This window comes from Brachionichthys hirsutus, chromosome 17, assembly GCF_040956055.1.
Source record: "Brachionichthys hirsutus isolate HB-005 chromosome 17, CSIRO-AGI_Bhir_v1, whole genome shotgun sequence".
Lineage (NCBI taxonomy): Eukaryota > Metazoa > Chordata > Actinopteri > Lophiiformes > Brachionichthyidae > Brachionichthys > Brachionichthys hirsutus.
Window position 1 is genome coordinate 10,786,760 of NC_090913.1, and position 23,856 is coordinate 10,810,615.

A 23,856-nucleotide genomic window follows, 5' to 3' on the forward strand; every position below is an offset into this window, starting at 1 on the left:
GAGCATCGGTAACTGACAATAACATAATGATCACATGGACTCTTTTTTTTTTATGAGTATTTATTCCATATCATGACATTATTTATTCCAGAAGGGTGTGCCGTTAAATAGATTATAATCTACAAAATAAACGAATGGGAAAAACCTTCAAAGGGAAACGACTCGACAAAAGTTTATTCATCCTTCTAAAGTTGTCAGTCAGTGAGATGTGCTAAATAATTTAAAGTTTTAATCACCTTCCGTCTGAAACGGATCAGACGGCAAAAGTACGAGCACGAGAAAACATGAATGGTTCCTCGAAATGCCAGTGAATGGGCCGCGGTAAAGCCGTGAATGAACGGATCCGGTAAATTGAGAGAAGCTGGACGCTTACCGAGGCGCAGTTCCGCCCGGCGGCCACTAGAGGTCGGCATTTCTCCCCGAAAATAAAAACCACTCCTCTCCCGGACCGTCTGATCACGTGCTCGGGAGGCTTGAAGTTGCGGCTTCATGTCACACACACGCGTACCGATAAAGTGAATGCATCACGCTGAATGGCAAACGGCAGCAGAACGGACACCGGAGAGGACTAGGAGAGCCGCCATAGCGTAGCGAGGGGGGGGAGGAGGAGGAGGAGGAGATGAAGATGAGCGCCTGCAGCATCCCATCACCGGCGTCCCGACAGCCGGGACTGTAAAGGACGCACCGGGAGTCGCGGCGCGTCGCCTCTGCGTCCTGAGAAAGTTCGGCGACTTTGGACCATGGTGATAAATGGGTCCCACTTGAACAGCTCCGCGCCAGACCCCACCGACACCAGCGTGACGCGCGCGCCGTGGGTCAGCACCGCTCTGGGCTGCTTCCTCATCTTCACCATCGTCGTGGACATCCTGGGCAACCTCTTGGTCATCATCTCCGTGTTCCGGAACAAGAAGCTCCGGAACGCAGGTGAGTTGATTGACGACTGGCAGACGGAGCGCGCGCGCGCGGGATTAAAGTCAGGGTGCGCGGACCAACAAAAGCAACAACAACACTCAAAAGTGTCAGCGGAGTCCTCCGCGTCGCGAGAAGTGTGGTTTTGTGAATGAATAAATGCGCGTTTAGGAGGAGCCGTGGGCGGATTGAATTGTCCTGCTTTTACGCACACTTCACGCCACGAGATATCCGCGCGGCCCGCTGAAATGCCCGAGCGCGTCGCTATTCGGGTTGTTTAACTTCGCTGACCTCTCTCTCTCTCTCTCTCTCTCTATCTCTCTCTCCACACGCAGCCTGCTGTTGTCTCCCCCTTTTTATTTTTATTCTATTATTATCACGCATGTAAAAGGCGCTCGGACGTGAACGCGCCCTGCTGAGCGGAATGGACAGAGCCGTAGCCTACTTCTGAAGCAGACAGAATTCCACTGACCTACAACGGCGAAGGGGGGGGGGGCATTGTAGACCGAACCCGACACGCAGGGAAACGCACTTATTTACGGTTCGGAGGCCACCGGGAAAGCCCGGCGCGCGTCCGACCACGACTCACAAAAAAAAAAAAGCGTTTCCCGGCCACGCAACTTAATGTAATCTGAAGCTGCAATCAGCCTTGCTCCCGCAGGTCGATAAAGAAACTTGTTTTAAACACGTGTAACCGGATTGGACGTAATTAGGTAGGCAGGTGTGGGAGGGAGCACCTGTGGCCCCATTTACCATGATGGGGGGGGCGTATATAGGTGCTTCCCCTCCCTCGTTCCGGCGTCCTCATTTGTGTTTTCCCCGTCTCGAAGGCAGGTTGGCCGTAGACTGTCACTGCCGCGTTCTCTCCTTTTCATTTGCGTGTTTATAGTGTTTTAACGCAAAGCATGTTTTAGAGTGTTAATAAATGTTTTGGCCACACACGCACATCAATTCCGTTCATTTCATTCGGGCACGCGGATTAAATTGCGCGCCCCTTGGATTTTTCCCGACGCGGCGGTGAAGGTGGTAAAACGCTCATAACGCAACAGCCCGATGGACCTCAGAGGCTTCCGTCACGCTGATGTCAACACGCACACGCTGCCAGCTGCGCGTAATCTCGCTGTCATCGGTGGGAGGCTGCAGGAGGGTCATTTGCTAAGTACATTCCTGGCATGGCCATTTCACTGACCGCAGAGATATGTGCAGAGTCCAGTGAGAAGAACCCCCCCCCCCCCCCCCCCCCCCCCCCGCGAGGTATATGAAGCGTGATTACCTCTGGCTAAGTATTTCTATACGTTTGATAAAGTGTTTCTCAGGAGGCTGCAGCTGTTTGCTGATCTTGAGGGATGTAAAATGTAGAGCAGCAAAAGGGACAAGAGGAGCGATGCATTTAGGGAACAATCTTTGAAGTTGTTCCCTTACTTCTGGCTAATCGCATGTAAGGAGGTCACAATGAAACAGCAGCAGGAGGAATCTAATCAGGCATGCACTGTAAAAACGAAAAAGTGGGGGGGGGGCGAATGCAGAGGATTTTTGAGTTTTGACTCAAATGATTTTTGCTTTTGATAAACTCCGTAACCCTTTAATTTGTCAAAAAACAAATAGAGATGAGGAGGGTGAGACAGGATGGTCCTGCCTGGCTTTAGAGGTGAGGAGGGTGAGACAGGTTGGTCCTGCCTGGCTCTAGAGACGAGGAGGGTGAGACAGGATGGTCCTGCCTGGCTTTAGAGGTGAGGAGGGTGAGACAGGATGGTCCTGCCTGGCTTTAGAGACGAGCAGGGTGAGACAGGATGGTCCTGCCTGGCTTTAGAGACGAGCAGGGTGAGACAGGATGGTCCTGCCCGGCTTTAGGGACGAGCAGGGTGAGACAGGATGGTCCTGCCTGGCTTTAGAGACGAGCAGGGTGAGACAGGATGGTCCTGCCCGGCTCTAGAGACGAGCAGGGTGAGACAGGATGGTCCTGCCCGGCTCTAGAGACGAGGAGGGGAAACATTCCATTTACTGGTGCAGTGAATACCGTTTCCATTGCACAAAAACTGCCCAAGCCTGGGGGGCTTGACTAATACCTGGCGTGTTGGCAAAAAAACGATCGCGGGGAGAAAAGAGCAATACAATAATAAAACCAAAATTGTAAACAGTTTTTTTTTTTAAACTGTAAAAATGTAACTCTGCTTTTGTGTGGCAGCGATAGATAATAGACTTCATTCTATTATCTGCACACGAAACCATTTTTTTTTTACTTCCTAAATACGGTTTATTCTCATTCAGAGCTTTTGAGCGAGAACCTTTTCTTCTGTGTCAGAGGTGAAGTTCGAAACGCTCCGTCATCAGCCTCTGAATCCTCCGACTGATGACGTGTTTCCGCCTGTCCGTGCCTCCGGACTGCGTTTGCCACTTTCCGTTTTCCGCCCCGGAGACGTGCGTGCCTAACTTAAAGGCTTTCACAAAGCCGCTGGCGAATGATATGCAAATTGACCAAATGTATTGATCGATTTGGAAACTTTTTCAATCTCTCTTTCACCACTGTTGGAATGTTCTGATGAACCACAACTACTTTTTTATTTTTTACCGGCTGTTTTCTGAGGAAACTTTCTGCAGATGATGCGGCCACGCATTTTATTGACTTGAGCCTAAACTTTCAGGACGCCACACTCTGTTCCCTTCCACGCCTCCTGAAAGTGTCAGATTGTGCAGCAGTCAGTCAGCAAGTTATATAAATTCAGTAATGAGTAAAGTGAAATGCGCTCAGTGGACATTCTGGCAGGGACGTCCCGCAGGCCGGACCGGCCCCTGCTGTCTCTTGCATGGCCAAAACGTCCGTCTTTGCCCCTCTTATATTAGAGACTGTTACTGTGTAGTTTGATGCAGCTCTCTCTGCAGATGCGTCCTTCGCATCAAAGAAGGTGTGGCAGGTGAACCGATTTAACTTTTAAGCCTGAGGTGTAGCTGGAAACTGAGCGGTCCCCGTCAGGCGCTCCGTTCCCCTCCACGCCTGCCAGCTTGTGTCGGTGAATGGAAACAGAGGAGGGATGTCACGTTCGCAAGAGGCGTGCAGAAAATCACTTATTTGTGTCACACCTTGCGTCTCCGTCACGCCGATTGTCCTCACGGCAGCCGGCGTGACGGAGGCGCCAGCAGGAGGTTTAAACTGCGATTCGCTCCGGCGTGTTCTCCGGCCTCGAGGGTCAGGCTGATCACTCGGGGAGCTGATTTGTTATTTTGTTTGTGCCGTTATGCGGAATGAACCGAGAAGCGAAGAGTTCATCCCGTTCATCCGTCTGCGTGCCGACTGAACGGTTCGTTTTCGTGTCTGCAACAGAATTATTGCTCGTCGTGAATCGTTTAGCCGGTAACGCAGATTGATGCGGCATTTGCAATTAAAATGAACGTTTTAGGTTTCCTAAATATCCATTGGCTTTGTTTGGAGATTCCAAAACGGAAATTGATTCAGCAGCGCTGAGCTTAATAAAGAGACGAGGGTGAACCCCCCCCCCCTCTCTCACACACACACACACACACACACACATCCCCGTCTGGATGCTGCGCAGTGTATGTTGATTTCACAGCATCCGGTTTCATTTTCATCACGAGGGAAGCCGTTTGAAAGGCTGGTTCTGGAAGGATCCGGACCAGCGCTGGATGGATCTGTGCCGAGAGTGCACGAGAGTGATTAAACCGGGTTTCCGGTTGCATCTGCTCAGGATGGAGCGAATGCATCAAAGTCTCTATAAACTAAACTCACGAAGTTTGCTGATAAAAACCCAAATCCTGCCCAATATAAGTTCATTTCATGGCGTACTTTGTGACCATCTGCGCCAGCCCATGCTTGTGTTTAACACTCGCTGCTCTTCCTGACATTGTGCGCTGAAAAAAAAAAAATCATTTTTGTTGTAAAGTCTCGAAAAAGAATTCCGTCACACGGAGATGCAGGAAAGCCACGCCGGGCGCCGGAGCCTCATGCGTCCTTGACACCGGTGTCAATATCAAGTATCTGGATCATGTGTTCCAACCTCTGTTGTCAAAGCAACCTCTCTGTAAACCCTGCTGTGCCCCCCCACCCGTAACCACTACAGAGGGCGCCGAGCGCGTGCCAGCGGTGGCTGGGAAGCTCAGCTTGTTTAGTGACAGCCAATCATATCCTTCGGTTGCCAGAGCGTTGCTGGAAGTGGTAGCGTGTGTCCGTAGCGTTTCTTCAGTCCGGCCCATCGTGCTGCTGCGTTCATTCAAATAGTCCTGGCTTTGCCCCCCCCCACCCCAGGGAGGCGGGGCTCTGGGGTGGGGGGTGGAGACAAAGAGGGAGACGGACCTGCTTTACAGAACAGCGCAGATGCTTGTTTTGACTGTTTCTTTTGTTGTGTAAAGATTTTTTTTTCTTGGCCTGTTGTTGGCCTGGTGGGGGGGGGGGGTCCCGTTTTAAATGAGGGTTATTAATATACACCACAGTCCACGTGGGGATAAAGTGAGGCGGCTGTGACGCACTAGCATGTTTCAACATGGATAACTGGGATGCTTCGAATGATTTCAGAATGTCCGCTGTCATCCAAGCTTCGGCTTCTTCACAAATAGCCGTGATATTTCCTTCTTGTTTTCCCCGATGCTTGATGGGATGCATCTCATCCGCTACAGGATGCAGGTTTCCAGCGTTCTCATCTCGATGGCGCTGCGCTTCTGGGTCGGCAGTGGTGAAAGATGAACATCTTGGAGTTCAGGCTGAGCCCTGATGTGGATTTAGGCCTTCACGGCGGCTGTGAAGGACGGCACAGTGCTACTCGTCGTAAAGGTCACAGAGCAGAGAGCCACACTGAAGTTGATACAGGATGGGCTTTACGGCGTTTCCAAGTCGCACATAATATTCTCCACAAAATCAACACAATCTCGGAGGAGTCGCACACTTTTCATCACGATCCAGATATTACTTCTGGATTTGAGGCCGTCCTCGGTGTACGACCTCGAGTTCCTCATTCCAAGACAAACACAAGGCAGCGCAAGCTTCGCTAGAATGAGGCGGCTTTAATTAAGGCTCGCGTCCTTCTCTAAAGGGGATGCAGAGGCATGGAAGCCCGAGCTGCTCGCCGGGTTTGCCGGCTTCTGCGGCGATGGCGGCGCAGATTAACCGTATCAGGAGGGGAAGGAAGGCTTGATGGGTAAAACACGGGCTAATTGGGAACAGCCAGAAGGTCTTGACTTTGCAATTAATTTATAGTTTGCCCCAGCGGAGTAAATGAACATCGAGTGGGAGAGGATAAGGATTTTCTTATTTTACTGATGAGGCACTTAAGTCGCTTGTAGATGAGTTAATTCCCCTGCTGTCAGCAAGGACACGGTAAAAAGGAGCGCCTATTAGTGCCCCCCCCCCCCCCCCCCCAAGGCTGCGTTGCACCTGATAGCTTGAAGTCAGCATTGATCCTGTATTTCCTGCGCTGCCTTTTATTGTTTTAGACTCAGCAAGGAAGAGAGGGAGATGGAGAAAAGTGTGCCTTACAGTGTCACGCAAACGGGAGGAGACGGAGGCTGAACAAAGTGGGGGGGGGGGGCGGCGACTGCAACTTGACTTCAGTGGGAAACCTGTGCTGTCGATGACTGGAAAAAAGGAAAGCAACAGCAACGGTTACTGCACGAATGCATCAGGTATCGGTCAATGAACAAGACGGGGGGGGGTCATTCCCCTTGTTATCGTTAGTCGGCAAAGAATATCGACTGAGGTTTGTTTTTTTTCTCACCAAATCCCAAGAAACTCTGAGATATTCTTGCTAGTGATTCACAGCTCTGCTAATAACTGCTCTGCAAAATCAATAAAATAAAAAAAATACAGGTAGCTGTCTGACGGCGCCATTTCATCCTCCAGGGTCGTCTGGGGGGTGGGGGGGGGGGGCAACTCATCCTTTGACTTAATCTACTCAGCAGGTAGCTCCCTTCCAGATGATTTCAAGATTTCTGTTTCTTTATCTGGTTCACATTAAACCCACTGTCCAAGTTTGCTCTCTCATCTCAGGCTTCCACTGTGTATGTACTCCTCTTCCTCCTCCTCCTCACCCACACACACTCAATTTCTTTTTTATTTTCACTTAAATTTGACCTTCCAGGCGTCATATTCCATGGCGCCCTGTCTGCTTGCATCACGCTGATCCAGCGCCCCCACCTTCCTCTCTGGACGTTGCGTTGTCAGACCACATACCTGTGCAGGAATGCTGCCAATAGCGCTTTGGATGCAGGAACGCTGCCAATAGCGCTTCGGATCGACTTCGGGAATATCGCTCAAGACTGGCGGATTCTGGATGAACGAATGATCAGGAGGTGAAAAATGAAGGATTTCAGCAGTTTGTCTGAGATTTAAGCAACGACCCGCCTGACATGGCCGAATTTAACAAGAGCAGGCGCCTGGCATCCGGTCTTGTCCTTCGCGACCCCCCCCCCACCCCCGTGAACATTTCCTCTCTCTTGCTCTCATTCTGTCGGTCTGTCGCTTCCCCTCCTTTGCAGAGGAGAATGTGTTTTCACTTCAAGATAAAAGATATAACCAGCGTATAAATACTTCTACCTCCACGCTCCGTTTCTCCCCCCCCCCCCCCCCTCCCCGGCTGCCATCCTTCCCTCTTCCCATGCTTCCTAGTACTATTTTTAATCATTTACAATATTGTACAGTGAAAACTTTGTTCTGCTTGATCGGAGCTCGGGATGACACGCATGGGAAGCTCAAGGCAGCGAGATGCTCATCCGAGGGGGGGGGTTGGGTGATTACATGCATGTAGGAGAGGCTCCTGGGTTGGAGGGGTTGCTCAGCGATGAGCGTGGTGCCACATCGAATCCCAGTGAAGAAGATCGGACGAGGGCAGCGAGAGAAGGCTCTCCTCTGCGTTCAAGGTGACCTTGGATGAAGCACGCCGTCCACCATGGCTTCTCGGGGGTCAGACTCAGCAGCTTCCAGCTGTGACTGCGTCAGATTGCATGAACGTTAAAGAAAAAGAAACAGAAAGCCCCCCCCCCCCTCCCTCCGGGTCGGCCGGCCCTCCTCAGACAAACACGCTAACTGAGCTCTGCTTCTTTCCCTTATCTTGATCGTTTTTTTATCTCATCATTAATGGGTGGAAAAACAAGATGCCGCTCAAGCAGCGCGCTAACAAGCAAACAACTCAATTAGGAAGCTTGGTCGCACACGCTAGGAGCCGAGGGGGGGGGGGTTCAGTGGAATGGCGTGCAATGACGATTATTACGGCAGACACATGAATGCCATTTGATGCAAGCCGAGGAATACTGCGGCGTTCAGCCTCAGCACGCCATCGTTCTGCTTAAACACTCCAAAGGACTGCGCCCTGACAAAAATAGCTATTCACCTCAAAGCAGGGATGAGAAGACGCGGAGTTCTAATTTTACTTCCCAGCTTAGAGGGATGTATGTTGTCTTAAAATTAGCAACAAGAATCAAACAAAGCCGGAAATAACCGGGAAGTCTTTATATTTAATTTTATTGTCTCCTAATTTTGGAGCTGAGTTGTCAGAATTTGGGCAAGTGCAGGTTCTGTGAGAATTTTAAAACAGGATGAGAATAAGAGAAGAAGTGACCGGACACTTAAATCCATATTTTATGAGACATTCATAGCGACACGTCGGCTCCTCCGGGAGGCGCAGGAGGAGATTTCTCCCCATTTCCTCTGAAACACCTGAGAATTTCCTTTTTGAAGATCAGGAAACATCAGGAAAACTATTGTGTTTGATCTGTTCTGGAATGGAGCTTACCACAAACCGACTCTTTAATCAGTCTCCCCCCCCCAAACACACACACACACACACACGTAATGTGTGTAATTCTCGATGTAATGTCTGCAGGATATTAAGCAATATTTGGCAAATCATAATGATATAATTTGCCATTTCCAAACTAACCGTGTCTTTTTAAACCCCAGAAAACTATTAAGTCATAATTTCCTTTATCATCTTCACATTTCCTTTTTTTTTATTGCAGAAGATTTCCTGTTGAAAATCAACTGGGCCCTGTAATGTCCTGAAACATGAAATAGGATATTGACAAGGTTTATTGCAGCTGCGGTCCTAAATATGGCTAATTATGGCCGCGTAATGTGGTGTCTATCCGAGTCTTCAGGTCCCTTCTGGCCTTCGTATCGGGAGGCTTTGCAGTAGAGTCTTTGGGATCGCGGGTTTCCAGCTGTGTAGAACAAATCAGCCGTTCGGAAACAGGGAATCCACAGCTTCATAGCCGTGAATGCGTTTCCTCCTAAGACTAAATGAACCTGGAAAGCAATCCAGGCGAGACGGGAGGGAGCGCTTTGCATTCATCTCACTCCTCCAGACCCGAACAGTTGCTCACTCCTGTCTATGAAACAATCCGCCCAAAAAATCTAACTAAGCAAATAATAATCAACAAAATAATCTGGCTAGATCAACAGGATGACTCACGGCCTCGCCGTTTCCCAGGAGGAATGTTTGGGTGGAACTATCGGGTAGTCACGAGCACACTTCTTGAACCGCCTTAATCGATGCTGGGGTGGTGGAGGTGGAGGTAGAAGCGCTAGCAGCACGATGTGACAGCGGACGCGTCGATGGGCAGAGAGACGGGACATTTCTGCAGTTGAAATCGGATTAAATCGACCGCCGAACTGGGAAAGCGTGTCCGGTGACGAGGACGAGGGATCATGTGTGAGCGGCAGTCTGCTTGAAGGAGCTCACAGGGTTCCGGCCCTTTTTTAAAGTGGATTTGGTCGACTTAATACACAGGAAAAAAAAAAAAGTGTTCCCGGTAACAAATGCAAAGTGTCACCATTAATAAGATATTCTAAAACACTTTCAACGCAGAGATAAGATTTAAAAGGTGTCATAATAAATCAGACACGCTTGTCACCCTCTGCCGAACGCTAGCCATCACAGACTCCTTTCAAACCGCCTCGGGGGGGGGGGGGGGGGTAACAGAATTATCCGATGTCATTGAAAGTCACGCAAAGTGAAATCCTGGCCCCACGCCTGGCTGAGAGACTGGGATAAGCCCGGACGTCTCAGCGTTCAGGACACACGTGGTTGTGTCTTTGTTGAAATCAGTCACTTCATCTGGAGTCCCTCAGGAACCGGGCGCTCGCTGCAGACGCTCCCTCACCTGCAGAGTTTCAGACAGCAGCTTCCTAATAACGCGCCTCACGGTTCAGAGGTGTGCTGCCATTCCTCGGCACGCATTCTTGTCATGCCGGTAAAGTAATTAGCGAGTCCTCCTAATGAGCTGGAGCTTAGTGTGCGACTGTTCCATTCACAGCGTGCTTTCTTTTAATGACTCAGAAGCACGCTCCTTATGATTATTGTCTAAATGAGTGTGTTTTGTCACACTTTCACACACACACATACACACACACACACACACACTCGCTCGGGTTCACTCCTGCAGACTTTGGGTGGCGTCCAAACGGAGCGGGAAGTGATGCAGTTGGAATCGGATGCTCATGCAGCTCGATGCCCGCCGAGCTCGCGTGAACCTCCGCTTGCCTGAGAGCGGAGGAACGAAGCCGTTCGGTGTTCCGAAGCAATAATGTGATGTGATCTGATGTGTTTTTCGGAGAATATTGCGCCGTGATAAAATTGTGTGTGATACCGCGGCTGCTCTGGGACATTTATTAAAACGCGCCGCGCTGACGCCGCAGCCTCACTCGACCTAATATCTTACAAAATCCAATTTTAAGCAGAAGCATCGCGCGCGATTCAATGTCAGATTAGACTTTCTTATTTTGCTACCGTTGCAAGTTTCCTGATTTAGGCGGAAGTACTTGCGTTCCAGCTCCGGCGCGCCGAGTCCGGGTCAAGTCACGTTTTTTAATCTCGCTCTCTACTACGTTCTTCTTCATGTGTGTTATTCAACAATGAACCCACCGCCACCGCGTGTTCTCCATGATCTGAACCAGAGGACGGTTTTTCGTGTTGATGCCAGTGGCAATGAGAGCACGTTAAGAACGAGGTCATTAAAAGGTGGGCTGTGAAATATTTCTTTTCATTTGGAGCCGGTCTGCTTCCCCAGGATCGTTCAGCTCTGATACTTTGGGCTCATATATCAACGCATAATTTGATCGCAGAAAAACAAGGTGCACGGAATAATCACGGCGACTCCTGCAACATCCAGGAGACGTAGAGCTGCACTATTAACAACATTCACACGTCTGAGATGAATGGTGACAAAACCTCATTAAAGCCAGTTCATTATATATGGGGCGGGGGGGTCGGACAGCATGAACTGCTTTCACATCACAGTCGTCGTGAATAAGCTTTAATATCCAGAGTCGGAGAAATGCAACGCTCTTAAGATTCCAGTAATTTTGAGCTTTAAATGTGACGTCAGGGACGCCGAGCTTGTTGTTCAGATCTGAAAGGAATAAGAAACCGGGTTTTCCTGTTTGACAGGGAAGACTAGAGAGGAAAAGACAAATAATACCAGCTGTCTTGTCCTTAGCATAAACTTATCTGCTGTTTTTGCAGTCAAGGTTAAATTAAAATAAACCCCCTGAACCATGTTTGATAGAACTAGACTGGATCCTTCGGTTCCGTCAGATTGGCTTTTGGGCTCGCTGTCTGTGTTCTTGTTGCCATGGCGAAGTTTCATCATCTGCCGTGGAGAGAGTTTCATAGCCGGCCAGACATCTTTGAGGAGAGGGTGATGATATCTCCAAAATCCTTCCAGCTAATGGGCAAAAAATATATATATTTGGGGGCTGGACGTCCAATAACGGGAGCGTAAATGCCAAAAACCAAAATCAAAACCCACAGTCACAGCAAAAATCCACAAATATAAGGTCAACCTTGGCAGAGGACAGACGGGCATCACGGAGCGTACAGCAATCCTAGCACGGGAGACGAGAGCAATAATCCAGTGCACAGGTGAGCAGCCAGATGATGAGACGATGGATCGCAGGTGTGTCTGCTCCGCTCTGCCACGCCCACTGGCGAGAGAGAAAGAACAGAGTGCATGAAAGGAAATAACCGGAACCAATGATCAACATAACCTAACCCCCAACAAACAAACCCTGACAATCGCTGCATAATATTAGCATGCATGAGTTATCACGCTGTAAGGGGAGGGGCTCTGTCTGGATCACGGCTGTTTGGTTGGTGTGTTTACATATTTGTTCTTTTGTACACAAATGAAACTTGTTCCCACATCAGGATTCGGCTTCTGTGTGTTCGTGATGAGTTTTAATACGGGGATTAGTAATGATGACGCTCCGGCTGCTCTATATATAACTTGGAAGCAGAGCCGTTCCATGTAGTAAATGGAAAATTAGAGACGGTGTCCAAAGCTTGTGTTCAGTGTCACTGTCGGCTGGAAAAAAGACCAGATAAGCTGTTAACCACGGCAAAAATATGACTCATCTGTATAAAGCTCTCAAATTTATGATATGCAAGTCTGAAAAACAGTTAAAAGATGACGTTGGAAAAATGCAGAAAGAATCCCAAGTATGGGATAAAGAGATTACATTGAGCTGGGGTCAGATAGGTTGGTGGAAATAGCTGCTACACAAATTAATCATATCTAATAAAGCTCAACAGATGCTAAAAGCTCCGGTCTGACCTCAATTTTCTATGGGAAAATAGCGTTTCAAATATGCAAAGGGCTGGTGGCTTGATTGAGTTTTAAACTGACGAGCTCAAAGAGCCATCACCTCAGACCGTTCTACATCCCTGTCTCGCAGTAGAGGTCTGCAGCGTGGAGGTCAAAGGTCACTGGGTTGCATCGGTCACTTAAAGAAAGAAGAAACTTCCCAGTAAAGGAAAGGAAACGAGGCAAAAGATTAATGTTTTTTTTATAAATACATGGATTTATTAATGTGTGGATTCCGAGCCACAAGTCGGAGACGACAGTCCATGCAGGGTGCAGCAATTTATTTAATCTCTCCCATAGGGGTGCACACGACGAATGCGTGAGATGGACCTCCGACTCGGCGGCTCCGGCGTTCGCCCGTGTTATCTTCCTGATCACCAGGGGGCAGCGAAACAAGCCGACACCACGAAATTGACATATCGCCACGATTGTTAGCAAGCAGTCGTCTATTTCCAGATCCGGTCAGATGCTCACTCTCTTCTATGCTGGAAAGAGAGACTCTTAGAAATGTGTCAGATTTATTTTTTTTAAACCTCAAGCAGCTTTAATCACTTTTAACATGCGGATCAGATGAAAGATACGAGGAGCCCGAGCGGCAGGCCGTCAAACGCGCCTGCTGCAGAAGCACGGCAGGCCGTCCAAGCTGTGGCGGCAGATGGTTCCATGAACTGGTGGAAACACTGCCTTCATGGTTCCTAATACAGAGCTGCAAATATTTCACCCAAAACACGATCCTGAAATTGCAAAACATCTGTCGTGAGAGAGTGGAGCAAACGACACACACACACACACACACACACACACACTCGGCCTCAGCTGTGCAGCCCGATAAGCTTCTGAACTTCCTCGCATGAGACCGGATTCCCGCCCTCGCTATTAAAACAGTTTCACACCGTCACATTTTAATGAAAGCTCCAGGAAAACTGTTTAGAAACAAGCCGATTATTAATTATAAGTCATCCAACATTCCAGATGAGCAGCGCTCTCCTGTTCTGCAGCCGCCCTACCTGAGTGCTTTCTGTTATGCAGCCGAGTTCACCTTCAGTTCAGGAAGGAAGAGTTGTTGGAGAACAATAATGTTAGCGTTTGGGGAGTTTTATGGGTACAGCATTTGCAAACGGCCTCTGACCTTCCTTCCTGTCTCTTATTAAGTGTTGCTTTAACCCCTTTGTCGTTTTCCCAATTCATCCCTTTCTTTTCATAGATTTGTGTTCCTTTTATTTCCGTTCAGCCAATCATGTTTGGTTTTGCTGCAACGAGGGCCGTCGGATAAAAAGAGGCAGCTGGTGGTTTAAATAGAAGCAGGGTTTGTTTTTGAGGCCTGTGCGTTGCAGCTCGCTGCATTTACTTCGTCTCTCCTCCACTGTCTTCTGCTCCTAATCGTTTGCCTGTATAGAATAAAATAAAACAATCTCACGGATGGAATAAATCTCCAGCTCAGCTTCATCTGCAATCAAATTCATTCGTGTAAATTTGCAACTAAAAGTTTCCAGTGCGCCTCGACGGGATTTCTGCAGCGTTTGCTGGTCCTCTAATGTTTTGCAAGTGGCGGAATCAGAAATGAAGAGAGAGCGAGTGGAGCTTTTTGACCGATGCAAAAACTCTATTGTGATATTCCAAATCAGCAGCGCGGAACAAGAATCAGGCATTTCTAATTAATGCTCCCAAAATGAACCTTTTTAACAGTTTGCATTTGATTGTTGCATAACTTGGGGATTTTTTTTTTTTGCTAAATAACTTTCCTAACCTTGAAGCCGGATGAATGTGCTCATTTGATAATGAGTGGCAATGACTCCTCATTAAATACTTGCTTTCTAGGGACCTAAATGACATAAATGGGATCAATCCAATCTTCTGACTGGATCGAGCTGCCTGGTAATTGCAAATGGGAATCTAAGCCACGCTGTAATTGGTTTCCAACTGTGTGTATGTGTGTGTTTGTGTGTGTGCCAATGTTAACTGTGACGCTGTAATTAGTCTTTTGACAGAAATACTCATCTTACACTTTTTTTCAATAGAATATTGTTGAGTTGTGTTTTCCGTTGTTATTTTAGCTTCGATGATGTCACTGCTGCTTTAAGTTCAAACTGCCCTTTCAACCTTTGAATCTTCACCTGATCCCATTTAAGTGGGTTGCATTTAAACCATGCATGTGTGGTTTAAATGATATTAGATCATGTTAAATAATTTAAAGATGGACCCATCAAATTAGCCGGAATCTTCCTGTCTGGAAGTTTCAAGTTCAACCAAAAAGTCTCTCTGAAGGTTCAATAATCAGTATTTGAGAATCATGATCGGTGATTTCTCGATAAAATGATCAACTTGTTTAAAATTGGAGTCGGGTGGAATGGAGGAAGTGGTCTGAGCCTCCTGCTTTTGGCCTTGTGGGTAAATTTGCAGAGACATCCAGTTCTGGGTCCCTGATTGCCGCCAAAATGCAATGTCCTCTTGGGTATTTTAGGGTCCATCTGTGATGAAAATGTCATGCAAATCCATCAATTAGATTTGGTGTAATCTCGCACAGCACAAAGGTGAGATTGAAGGTAATTACAACTATTTCTACTAGGACTTTTGACTCTTGAATTGGGAAAATGTAAAACCGGGTGCAGGGCGAAAGGGAGCTGCAGCATGTCAATGACGCATGAACGATTCCATGATTGGCACAGCTGGAGAGCTGCGATGACTGAAGGCTCCCTCACCGGCGCGCTAGCGGATAGCTCACCTGCAGGTTACTAAGCAGCTCTGAGAACAGCGCCTGACCGCCATGACTCCAGTGCAGCCTGTTTGCTGGAGAACAGTATAGACATTTTGCTGCATCACTTGATCCTGGATTACTCCTGTTTACGGCTGCTCTCATGCTGCACTCGTGCTTTTGTGGCACCATGCATGACATAAATATTAAATGCTTCCCTTTGAACCGGGTCTGTTTCTGTTCATGTGACGGCAGCAAACAGTGGCTCTGTTCATGCCGACAGCAGCACTCTGTAATAGAACACAATTTAGCTTCACTAGTTGTGTTAATTAATCATTATCTGGAAGTGAATACACAGAGATGAGTATTTCCCCCCCTCCCATTCGGCATTGCAGTTCAAATTCATTGAAGCAGACGATAGGAAAACAACTTCCAAAGCTGAGCAGGCAGATAATCGCATATGAAGTGTTGATAGATCGAACCGATGGGTGTTTTTAAGGGCAGTCCCTGCTTGCGCGTTGGAGTGCAAGAGACGTACAAAGAAGTAACGCTCCAGCTTGTACCATTTACCTTGGTTTAACTTTCAATCTGCCCCCTGCCACGCTCGGCACCGCTCTGCCAGGCCGGAATCACCTGTTGAGCACAAAGGGAAAATGATGACAGTTCAAAAGGTGCAGACGGAAGGGATAAATTGCAGGAGATTTGTCCATTGTCTCCTCGCGTGCAGCTTTTCCACATTTTGCTCTTTGTAAAGACAATCTATTCTACCAGAACTGCTCGGGTTTATTGTGTGGTCGTACAGTTGCATGCACATGTCTGTGATTGTGCTTCAAGGTGGCCTCTACTTAACCAGCCAACTCCGGGGATGTGAAGCAGGTCATCCAGACCTCAACTTCATCATGGATTTAAAAAAAAGGCAGCAGCAGTATTCGTATTGTGTAATTGTGTAAAGATTCATAGTCCCAGATTTTCCTGCACTCGGTAAAAACTCTGCTTTGTTTTTTCTCACACCCCCTAAAAAAAGTTACAATCCACAATCAAAAGAAATCCCCACTGAGCTACGGCGTCACACTGGCAGTTCTGGGAACGCTCCAAAGGATCCTGACCAGATTATCCCTCCTGACATAGACGCCACACAAGATGCTTCACAAACTCCATGCAGCTAAGAATCCCTTAAATTCCCTTAAACAAGGCTCACCCCTGGTGGATTAGTCATGGAAATACGAGCAGCTAAAAAGTGCCCGAGTCAAATTAATCATAGAAGAAACCGATGCTGAATCGATGCATTGTGCAGCCTTATTACATTTTCAAACAGATATTGAAATGAGGCAAATTATAGCTTTAAATAGTAGATAAGCAGCTGCGAGTTTTAGTTGCGTAACTAATACACATAATCACCGTCTCACCAGTGGCGACGAGAGATTAACGCGCAGCAGCAGGGGGATGGACGAGCTGCCTGCCGTTCACATGTCGTTGATGCGGCTGTAAAGTCGCCTGCGTGGGCGCGTTTGGCGACGGCTCAAAGCGGCTGCAGCGCGGCAGATGTGTATTTCTGTAATAGGGAGTGAAGTCACGCAGCATCGCCTTGTTGGGCTTCGCTATACGCTAACGAGGGCCGGAGCGACTCTCGGGGAGCGGCCGGACTACTGTAAGTCTGCAGCCACATGGCTCAGCCAACCCACAGCTCCTCAGGGGATCCCAGAGTGCAGTGTTCCCAACACGCTGACCCGATGTGCATCAAGACCGGGGTTACGCAACTGCACACACATTTGAGCCGCACATTTAAAGTTTGCATTTAACGAGATTGTGAAAATTCAGACAAGTGGAGTTTATTTTTTGGGATCCGTTTGGACACGAGTTCGCGACATGTGGAGACTCTAATCAGATTGACAATTTGACATTGGACAACTAGTCTCGAGGGCTTTATCTGGAAGACACGAATGGACCTGTCAGGCTGTGTCAGGCCGCCAGCTGTGGGGGCCCGGCTGAAATCCGGCGTGACACCACCCGTGGTGTTTTGTCATCCCTGCTCCCTGACCAGAGAGCGTAAATGTGGCAGACAGGTATTTTCACAATGCATGATCCTCAAATCTGTAGTGGTGGCCATTAGGAAGAGCTTCAGCAAATTGAGATGACTGGTTTCTGGTTTTTGAGGTTCGACAAGCCCGTTCGGTCGGGGCGGCACACCTTCCCACCGGGACGCGGTGCCTCCATCGGATCCTGGAGTTCAAGATCTTTTCTCAAATAAAGTGAGACAATTTAGATCGAAAACAAAAATGCACCACGGTTCTCAAAAGCACGGCGGGTAAAGGACATTGTGTGCCGGATTGAGAAGGCACTACTTCCATGTATCTCTTACCCAAAGAGGAGAACATTCTCCATCTGTTCGGAGAATCGCTCACAGCCGTAAACATTCTTGGATGTCACGAGTCTGCAAATGACTTTAAATCAGGCCCAGAACGCCTGGATAAGGGTCATCCAGGCGTTTTAAGCGACACTGCTGCTTGTGTGTTTGTGTTAACTGTTGCGATTAGAATCTGGCATTTAAATAGTCTTCCGGCTTTATGAAAGCAGCCGCGTGCTAACCAGAATCGGGTTGACGCGGCAGAACACTGCAGTCGGCTGTTTTTGCAGAGGGCGCCTGTGGTCACTTTGAACCCGCCCCTTCCCTTTGCCACGCTGGGGCAGGAATAAACAACTTCTGCCTAAATCCACATCAAAAGCGCTTTTTCTTTTCCTCTTTCTTCCTCTCGACAGCCACAAACAAACCCGTATTGACAGATACTTTTTTTTCCTTCCTTGCAGCATCCGTGATTCATTATTAATGCGCTTCTTATGTTCTCACCCCAGACTCTTGGAAAAGCCTGTCAGAGAAGAAGCGAGGAGATTAAACCTGCCAACAGTCTCATCGTCCACAGTACTGATATCATGACAGCTCTAATTCATAGACTCCATCTCTTCCTTTCTGCTCCCCACCCAGTCATTGCGGTAGGGAGGAGGTCATTTTTGTCAATTCCCCAAGGTCTCGCTAAATGCTCAGTCCCCACCTTACACACACACACACACACACACTCCATCATGTTTGAAGTCTTTATTAATGAACGAAAGCTGAGGAGGATTGACATCTCTGTTTTACCATCACAATGGAAAAGGCCCACACACAGCAGGGGTTCTCGGGGGCGGAGTCAATGTGCATCCAGCTATTTTTATTCAAAAAGGTGCAGCACATTCCAGCCTACTGGATTATAAATCGGATCGGTGCGACATTTCATTATGATGTCTTCGTCACATTCTTTTTACCGTCTTTTAAACTGCCAATCACAAAGGCGCCAAACAAACGGGACCGAGGTGGGAAGTAGGGAAATAGTTTGTGCTTTGAGGTTTGTGGAAGCACAATTATTATTATTATTTCTTAAATCACGCTGGTTTTATAGAAGCATTTGAATTTGAATAAGTAATGGCATTATTATCAGAATTTTCATGTATTCAAGGCTCTGAAACATTTGTATTCCAGAGGTGCTGTTTTACACTCATTTACATTCAGATGAACCTCTTGGATCAAGCCCCTGCCAAGGGAGATGGGCTAACAGGTCTTCATATCCTTCTCCGGCCCATTCATGTTCTGACCTCAGTGATCCTGCCTGACATGGCGTGCAGTTAGTCTTGACTTCTGATTGTGAATAATGCATTGTCTACAGCAGTTCATGGTTTGGCAGAGACATGAGGGCACAGACTGGCTGATCAAAATCGGGAATGAAACAGGAGCTGCAAAAATATACATATATCAGGGGACATTGAGTTAAAAATGTAAGGTTGTCCGTGAACACAAACTTCATTCCTTCCTTTGCTTTTACACCCATTAAGACACCGTCCTCGGAGGAGAAGACACAAATCGCAGACGTGTGTTCATTCAGAGGCTCTGGTTGCACAATTCAGGAGGACAAATAGGACTTTCCTGGTGCCGGTGCTGATGAGAGGAGGAACCTGCATTCATAACCTCTGCATGGTCCTCTGCACAAATGGGGCACTGATAGAAAATACTGTGACAAGGGGTCGGCGGTCCTGTCGACTTTTGCGCATGTTATTTCCCTGAACTTTGCATATAGCACACATAGCAGCATATGTTAGCAATGATTTGCTGCAGCAGTAACACCCTGTAGCCAAGTAGCTCCACCCCGTTAGATGTCAAGCGTTAAAAATAGGCTGTCTTTGTTTGTCTTCCCGATTCGTGATCTGAATAAAACCCTCTCACAGTCCCTGTTTGGTTTGTTGCCTCGCTGATAGGGGACGCCAGGTCTATACCAGTTCAAATATGATCTGAACTGGTTTCTATTTATGGCCTGCAACAGTTGGTAGACACAGAGGAGGATGCGTCACTGGTATGCCAACAGTATCACATCGATTGTCTGTGTAGCTCGGATCTTAGCGGTGTCATAGATGACAGGATTGAAGGTTGCATAGATCAAATCAAATCATTTCAGGAAATGATCATCTAATTTTGTTCTGTACATCTCAAGAAGCTTTATTAAACTAAACCCGGGCAATGAGGCCACGGTCAGAGGGGAGACGATGAATTCAAGCAACACTGACAGAACTCCAGTTTGCTGAGTCGGCACATTTTGAATGACATCAGTCAGAGCAGTGCGGCTGCCTGACGTGTCAAGAGTAAACACTGCTGAAGTAGTAATATGGAGGGAGCAGCTAACAAGCAGGCTAACGGCAATTAGCCTGTCCGTTTGCGCATGACCCCAAAATCTCACGGCGAGGTAATTCCCCCCTTATGGCATCCAGACACTGTCGTTGGTGGCGACGGCCGATGGCTCTGCTGAAACTGATGAGGCTTATGAAATTAAAGTGATAAAAATGTCTGGATGGTGATGGGGAGACGGAGGGAGTACGAAAGCACCATGAGAACTAGAGGCGCAGACAGGATTGTATGATAACAATGAACGAGAACAGCTGATGTGTCATTTGACCCCCCCGACAATCCTGACAATGGAGGCTGAGAGGTGCAAATAAGAGGATGATATAAGAAATCAACTTTGGCCTAAGCGTGCTCAGGAACTTTCAGTAGAGCTGTAGAGCTTTCAGTTTTAGTACGTCCATGCGAGCGCCTTTACAGATGACATTTGCACATTTCTCAACCGCTTTGCCCGAACCCAGACAACATGTTCTCATTTGTCAGGAGGCACTGAGCCTCTCAAACTGTTGCCGGTTCGGGCCCGTGCACGCACACACATCCCCTCGATACCATCTCTCTGGAAGACCTTGAACTGTCATGCATTAATTGCTTGGAGACCTTTAATCTGCACTGTGCACGTTTCATCCTCAACCCCCAAGCTTCACCAATAACTCTACCCTTAAATGTAGAATTCATCGTGGGGATCGGTTGTGCTTCTGAGAATGAGCGTTCCCACGGTTCGTGGAACTTTGTCCTCTCCGTGTTATTAATGCAAACCCAAGGACGCAGGCTTACTTTCTAACTCATGCATTTTGCATACCGCATTCACTCACCGTGATCTTAAAGCTACGCTAACCTCTACTTAACGGTTATCTGTACAACCGATCAAATAATCTGCATCCCTATTTGAAGGACAAACCACTCCTGACACCTTTGTGCAACCTCAGTGTTGGCATCGTTGGTTAGCGGCGGGTAGTGGCTAACCCATACGGCGATCGTGATAGGCCAGTGCTATTTTTTACTTATTTTCTTCCAGTAGCCAACGTATGTCAGTCATGCCTGCTTCAACCATCACAAAGGTGTTCCAAATAAACATGATCTGGTTGTATCCTCTCTCAAGGTCCCCACAAAGATGGATATAGAAAAGTGCACGCATGCATTATGCGCAGTAAAGCTCTCGAGCCGCGCCAGGAGATCTTGTGACAACAGCAGGTGGATCTAATTCCCCGCAGAGGGCGGCTGAATGACGGATATAAAAGGACACGCTAACGGCTAGATGTGATCTTTGACACGAGAATGTTTGGAATGTATTGTGGGCGGTAACAGGTGAGCGGTCTGATTAGTCTCATGCGTCTAATGCTCAGGTGACACTGACAGGTCTGCCTGTAGTTCTGGTGGGAGTGTGTCTGATATTGACAGAGCGGCATCAGCGCAGAAATGAAATTGCCTCTCGCACCGCAGCGATTGCAGTGATATATCATGTGCTCAGTTCCCACCTGACACAAATGCTTTATCATGCGTGATGGAGTGTTTTCACAGGCAGAAATGGATGTGGATGTAGAAACGCATGACAATGAGGTTCCTCAACACAATCAACACGGCGCTGAGAAGCGATGCGTGGCGGGACGCTCGGGTCCGCCGGCATCCTCGCGACGGGCTGCTTAGTACTAATCTGAGATGTGAGTAATTAAGAAGTGTTCAAGAAAGGCCGTTAAAACAGAGTGCAGACCTCCGCCAAGCACCTCAGTCATATTGTGATTTACAACAAAAATGATTGCCCTACATTTATTTGAGCTATATTCTTATTTTATTAGTTTAGAAGTTTAGAAGACGCATGTTAGAAATCTCTATCTCTAATATTAAATGTCAATAATCACCCGCTATATTGAGGAAAGAATTCTGATGCTTGGACATGCGAACATATCACAATACAGAAACTTGGTCTTTTCCCTGTCTCTCCCGGTGCCCCTCCTCCTTCCTGTGTTTGTGGGCGTGGCATCACACACCTGGTCTAAATCAGCTCACCATCAGTGGTATTTAACCCCAGCTCTTCCTCCACTCTGCTTGTCTAGCATCATGAGCTACATGAGCTAATCTGCCTGTTCTCCAGCTGTGAGTACTTTTACTTTCTTCCTGGTGGCTTCAACGCAAACAAGTTCAAACTTCTCGGGTCCAGCAATCGACCGACCGCTCACACCTCTCAAGTTTCAGCCCATGTAGAAATCAGCCCAGGCCGAACTCCCCTCCACCTGGAAACATTCTCGACACTCAAACGTCACCTCCTTGATGGAGCTAATAAGGATACTTGCTGCCTTTTCTCTTTCAACTCATGCATGCATGCATTTCACAAGGAGAGCTTGCAGCTCACAGTCTCTGCCTGTCGCCTCTATGCATGCCAAAAAAAAAGAAGTGTTCAACAAACTAATTTTCCCATCGGTTAGCAGACTCCTGTGTGCCCTTGATTACTGCTAGGGTTGCATATCACGTTTGCTTCCAATGAACAATGTGCTGTTCATGCTGGCAATCAGAACATGTGGGCTCCCCCTCTTTCATTACCAACACAGTCCAACGGTGACGGCTGGCTGAATTTAAGAGGGTTCATACGCGCCAAATCATGGGGGAGAATGTTGAAGCTCTCAGATGCACAAGCACGCAAACAAACAATGTAAGTGCAGCAGATGCATTACTTCCTTTCAGCATTCCAGCCTGCAGCCCCCCCCCCCCCCCCCCCCCACAGCTTAGATAACAAGACAACAAAACCAAGTAGAAATCTCCAAAGGTTGCTGCTTTGACATGCTTTAGCATATTTACAAATTGTGTACATACAAATTGTGTACACACAAATTAGTGACGTCGTTTTTCCAAAGTGAAGCTTTCTTTGGCGGTTGGGATTTTCCTGGAAGGTTGAAGGCCGCTTTGGTTTTTCTTTTTTAAATGTCAGCATGAAAATTGATATTCTCGAAGCTCAATTTCAATCTGCACGCGGAAAATTTCCAGGAGGATAGTTTTCCATCTGAGAGTCCTTTTTATGTATATACATATTTTGACTCTGGAGTGATGTAAACATTTAGACTCCTCTGTCCTCCCTCCAGGGAACATCTTCGTGGTGAGCCTGGCGGTCGCGGACCTCGTGGTGGCCATCTACCCGTACCCTCTGGTCCTCACCTCCATCTTCAACAATGGCTGGAACTTGGGCTACGCCCACTGCCAGATCAGCGGCTTCCTCATGGGCGTCAGCGTCATCGGCTCCATCTTCAACATCACCGGCATTGCCATCAACAGATACTGTTACATCTGCCACAGCCTCAAGTATGATAAACTGTACAGCGACAAAAACTCCGTCTGCTATGTGATGCTCATCTGGGTGCTGACGGTGGTCGCCATCGTGCCCAACCTGTTCGTGGGCTCGCTACAGTACGACCCCCGGATTTACTCGTGCACCTTCGAGCAGTCGGCCAGCTCGGCGTACACCATCGCCGTGGTTTTCTTTCACTTTATTTTGCCCATCATGATTGTCACCTATTGCTACCTGCGCATTTGGATACTGGTCATACAGGTGAGGAGGCGGGTGAAGCCGGACAACCGGCCCAAGGTAACGCCGCACGATGTCCGGAACTTTGTCACCATGTTCGTGGTGTTCGTACTGTTTGCCGTTTGCTGGGCGCCGCTCAACTTCATCGGCCTGGCCGTGGCCATCAAGCCGGAAGTCGTGATTCCCCTCATTCCCGAGTGGCTATTTGTGGCCAGCTATTTCATGGCCTACTTCAACAGCTGCCTTAACGCCATCGTGTACGGCATGCTGAACCAGAACTTCCGCCGCGAGTACAAGCGTATTGTAGTATCACTGTGTACGGCACGCATGTTCTTCCAGGACAGCTCCAACGACGCTGGGGAGAGGCTGAAGAGCAAACCGTCGCCGCTCATGACCAACAATAACCAGGTCCAAGTTGAGTCTGTCTGAAGCAGAAGCAGAACCTGCACAGGAACGACA

General features: G+C 48.0%; 1 protein-coding gene across 1 annotated transcript; it reads left to right on the top strand.

The window, feature by feature from the left end:
• The first annotated feature begins 740 nt into the window (after window positions 1-740).
• Window positions 741-23,856, top strand: mtnr1aa (melatonin receptor 1A a). The gene is made up of 2 exons (XM_068751330.1): window positions 741-924; window positions 22,958-23,856. Exons 1-2 carry the CDS (start codon window positions 741-743, stop codon window positions 23,824-23,826), a joined length of 1,053 nt encoding a protein of 350 aa, XP_068607431.1. The 3' UTR covers window positions 23,827-23,856.

Excerpts from the sequence above, each read along its gene's own strand:
- mtnr1aa (XM_068751330.1), top strand. The coding sequence starts at position 741 with ATGGTGATAAATGGGTCCCACTTGAACAGCTCCGCGCCAGACCCCACC. Across the intron at positions 925-22,957 it reads CAAGAAGCTCCGGAACGCAG|GGAACATCTTCGTGGTGAGC; the intron begins GTGAGTTGATTG and ends TCCTCCCTCCAG.